The sequence below is a fragment of the Macrobrachium nipponense genome, chromosome 25 (assembly GCF_015104395.2).
Source record: "Macrobrachium nipponense isolate FS-2020 chromosome 25, ASM1510439v2, whole genome shotgun sequence".
In the NCBI taxonomy this organism is placed as follows: domain Eukaryota; kingdom Metazoa; phylum Arthropoda; class Malacostraca; order Decapoda; family Palaemonidae; genus Macrobrachium; species Macrobrachium nipponense.
In genome coordinates this window covers 9,771,347-9,775,423 of record NC_087214.1, presented here as the reverse complement: position 1 = coordinate 9,775,423, position 4,077 = coordinate 9,771,347, and the positions used below count along the sequence as shown (strand labels likewise).

At 41.6% G+C, this 4,077-nt stretch overlaps 1 protein-coding gene across 1 annotated transcript; it reads left to right on the top strand.

Moving 5' to 3' along the window:
* The first annotated feature begins 294 nt into the window (after positions 1-294).
* LOC135199283 (uncharacterized) lies at positions 295-3,233 on the top strand. Its single transcript, XM_064227192.1, has 2 exons — positions 295-454; positions 1,101-3,233. The coding sequence occupies exon 2, from the start codon at positions 1,109-1,111 to the stop codon at positions 2,585-2,587; it is 1,479 nt and encodes a 492-aa protein (XP_064083262.1). The 5' UTR covers positions 295-454; positions 1,101-1,108; the 3' UTR covers positions 2,588-3,233.
* The last annotated feature ends 844 nt before the right edge of the window (positions 3,234-4,077 follow it).

The following is a 4,077-nucleotide window of genomic DNA, read 5'->3' as shown; positions in this document are numbered from 1 at the left end:
AAGCGAGAAATGAAGAATCTATCGGAAGGAAACGACAACAGTTGTTATCACTTCAAGCGACAGAAAAAATCTGGCTGGAGAGGTAGATTGGTTCATACACCCGCCACCCAGCGGCGGGTAAGGTAGACCACCTGACCTACCTGTCGCGTGTGCCGCGAGATTTGAAATTCTGTCGGGAACGTCGGAGACTATAGCTAAGTATATATCTGACAGGGAAGTTCATGTACAAAATTAAACATTATGATCTCCCTGCTAAAAAATAAAAATAACCCATACCCTCAAAGGTGATAGGGTAATGTGGGGGATTAGCGTACACGGGGGTGGACCGTACAAGCTCTGTTAAAATTAGAGAATTTAAAGAAGAGTTCTGTTGGCAGCACTGAGATGTGAAGCGTCATCAGTGAACCAAGATGGCTGCTTTCATTTCTCCTAGCTCGACGGGTATGGATTGGAGGTAAGATTTTTTATTTTTGTAGCATCCGATTTAATTTGAGACGTCCATATCATATCGTTTCCTAATCTTGAATGCAGCCTGATCCTATTGGTAAGGTATTGAATATGAATATTAGGCAGATGTAGGTGATATATGAAGATATATCTAGGTTTTATCCAACATTGTTGCTGTGATAATGGTTTGAAGGCAATATGGCTTGTAGGGGGTGTAGCGTACATTGTTGTGAGGGGGTGTAGCGTACACAAATTTCTACATACTTTATATTTTACGTTCAATCAAGATAAAACCCCTATGTAATAGTTTACTTACATTCAATATGAAGAAATGCAAGTACCAGGTGTATAATAGGCGCCAAAAAAAACTGATACATAATTGAAATGGTAAGGGAAAATAAATATTTTCTGAATGCAATTGAAATGTGATATTACTCATGTAATGATGTTTAGTGCGCATTTGCGGTATTGTACGTGTGTTGTGAAGTTTATAATCGTGTAGGGTGATTGGATACATTTTTTTTTTATTTTCAAAAACAGCTGTAGGTATGGGGGTGCAACGTACGATGGTGTACGAAGCACCCCCACACTTGACACATACTGTTCATTTTGGTAGTTACCAGTTATTTGATGACTTGTAATTTCACTTGCAGACTAAAACATGCCGAGGACGTTTGTGCCAAAGGGGGAGAGGCAAACAGATAGAACAGCTTTGAAGGAGGCTTTTCAGTACCGTGTGGAAACAGGATGCAGTATCAGGGAAGCTTGCAAGAAGTTTGGAGTGAAAGTGATGACCTTACAGGACGCAGTCAGTAGATCCAGAAAGTTATCTGATGGTAAGACCTTTGTCCCTCTCCATGGCAGTCCCCACAAGGTCTTCACAGAGGGGGAGGAGACAAAGCTTTGTGAGTATGCTATCAAGATTGCAAAGATGTTTCACGGCCTCCCAGTCAAGGAGCTCCGTAAGCTGGCTTACGAGTATGCACTTGCCTGTAAGTCACCATGTATCCCGTCAGCCTGGGAGAGGGAACAGTCTGCCACCAGGGACTGGTACTATGCATTTATGGCTCGCCACCCACAGCTGACTCTGAAGGCTTCGGAAGGAATGTCCATTGCCAGGGCTGTAAGCTTCAATAAGCACAGTGTGGGCATGTTTTTTTATGCTTATATTGAGGCTATGGAAAAATACAGATTTAGTCCTGACAGGATATTCAATCTTGATGAGAGCAGTCTAAATACTGTAATGAAACCTTTAAAGGTTGTCTGTGAGAAAGGCAAGCCAGTAGCATTGCAGATTTCTCGTGAAAGAGGAAAATCAATGACTTTCGTAGGAACTATAAGTGCTGGAGGTAGTTTCCTTCCTCCAGTATTCATAATTCCAAGAAAGCGCTGGGATGACTCCTTTATGAGAGGGACACTTGCAGGATCTAAAGGTGTCCTCAATCACAATGGCTGGATGAATGGGGAATGTTTCTTTCAAACACTAGAGCATATTCAAGAGAAGACATTCTGCAGCCCAGAGAACAAGATCCTTTTAATTATGGACAATGCAGAATGCCATATGAACATCAAAGCCATTGAATATGCAATGAACAATGGCATAGTGATTGTGACTCTGCCACCCCATACCACTGATAAATTACAGCCATTGGATGTTGCTGTCTTTGGGCCCTTTAAGTTGCATATGCGAGGACTATTGAATGACTATTCCCTCGTGCATTCTCAGACCCACATTACAGAGCACATTCTCCCAGATTTTGCCTCCAAAGCATGGATTAGAGCCTGCACTCCCTCAAATGTGATGAGTGGATTTTCAGCTACTGGCATCTGGCCAGTAAATAGAAACATATTTCCTGATGAGGTCTACATGAGAGCAGCTGTCAGTGACCAGCCAGAACCACCACAGGACAACGATAGGGAAGACCACACTGCTACAACCAGCCCTACCAGCCACCAGCCAAGCAATGCAACTGAGGAGCCTGTCATTTCAGTAAGCATAGCTTCTTCCTCCACTACGTTTGACTGTCCTCCACCATTACCCTCTAGGGACAGTAGTATTACTACAGCTGCCATTCCATCTACCTCCAGCGCGGGCCTGTCACCAGAAGACATTCGTCCCTATCCTAAGGCTGCAGCATGACCTCGAGGGAAAGGAAGGAAGAGGGTCCATGCATGCATCCTCACAGAAAATGAGGAGGCCATCGAGAACCTCCGAGAGAAGGGCAAAAAGAAAAGTGTGGCAAAGAAAAAGAAAAGTAGCAAGACCACAAAGAAAAGGCCTCAAGAGCTATCCAGCAGTGAAGATGAGGACAACCCTGAGGTGGTTTTGGAGGACTCGTCTGAATATTCTGATGAAGCGGATGGTGAAACAGAAGACCAGCCCTATCCATTTGTGCAGAAGGAGGCAGAAATAGGGGACTTTATTTTGGTGGAGCTGGAACTAGAGGAAGGTCGAAATGCTGGGGAAAAGGTGCATTATGTTGGTAAAATCCTCTCTATTGAGGACGACACCAGCTATAATGTAAGTTTTCTCCGGATCAAGTCTAAGTTTGGTATTCCAGACAACTTTTGTTTCCCTCTAATAGAGGACACAGCAAAGGTGTCCAAAGAATCCTGCAAAGGTGTGTTGAAGCCCCAGCAAGGGCGTACTCAACGACTTTCAAATATAGTAAAGCTAAATGTTCCATTGTATTCATTTAACATGAAATGAGGTAGGCCTTTATTTTTCCAGATTTCTTAAATAATAGGACTTTATTTTTCCACTGTTTTCTTAAATAAACAATATTGGATGCTTATTTGTTTTATTTCACACAGCAAAATATCATTCATAAAACTTCTTATTGGTATTGCAGGGATGAAATGGAAATGTAATACTGATCGCCAAGATGAGGCCAAAAAAACTCCTCTCTGTTGCTCGTTCATTAATAGAACACTTTAGATAATGTGTTTGTTTAATTTTAGACAGCAATATCTAATTCATTATAATTTGTAATGAATTTTTTTGGGGTGAAAATAGCATGTATGGAACACCCCCATAGTATGTATGGATCACCCCCACTATGGGGGTGATCCATACAAAATGGAAATTTTTGGTTAAATGGCCAAAAAAGGTCCCTAGTTTCGTATTGATAAATTTAGTTGTGTGTCGTAGGTAGCCCATTCCTTGGGGAATATTTCTGACCCACAGCCTTATCTTAAAGGTTTAAATCTGATTTTTCAGTAATATTTTTCCACTAATAGTACGGTACACCCCCACACTACCCTACCTTTAATATCATCAGTTTTTACTGCTGAAGTCACAGCCATACAGATGGCTCTTAATATGATATCTGAGGCAAAAGCAAGTGTGTCTGTTAATTTCAGTGACTCACGCAGCGCAATAGATGCTTTAAGACAGTATAAATCAGTAAACCAAATAGTGCAGGGAATACAAATAAAAATTCATCAAGTCCTCCAATCAGGATTTTCAATAGAAATATGTTGGATCCCAGCACACTTGGGAATAAAAGGAAATGAAAATGCAGACTCAGCTGCCAAATTAGCCTGCACTATCCCTCCAACAATTACACATGCCCCAGTGTCAGACTGGATAACATCGGTTAAACCATTGATTTACTAGGATTGGAAAAG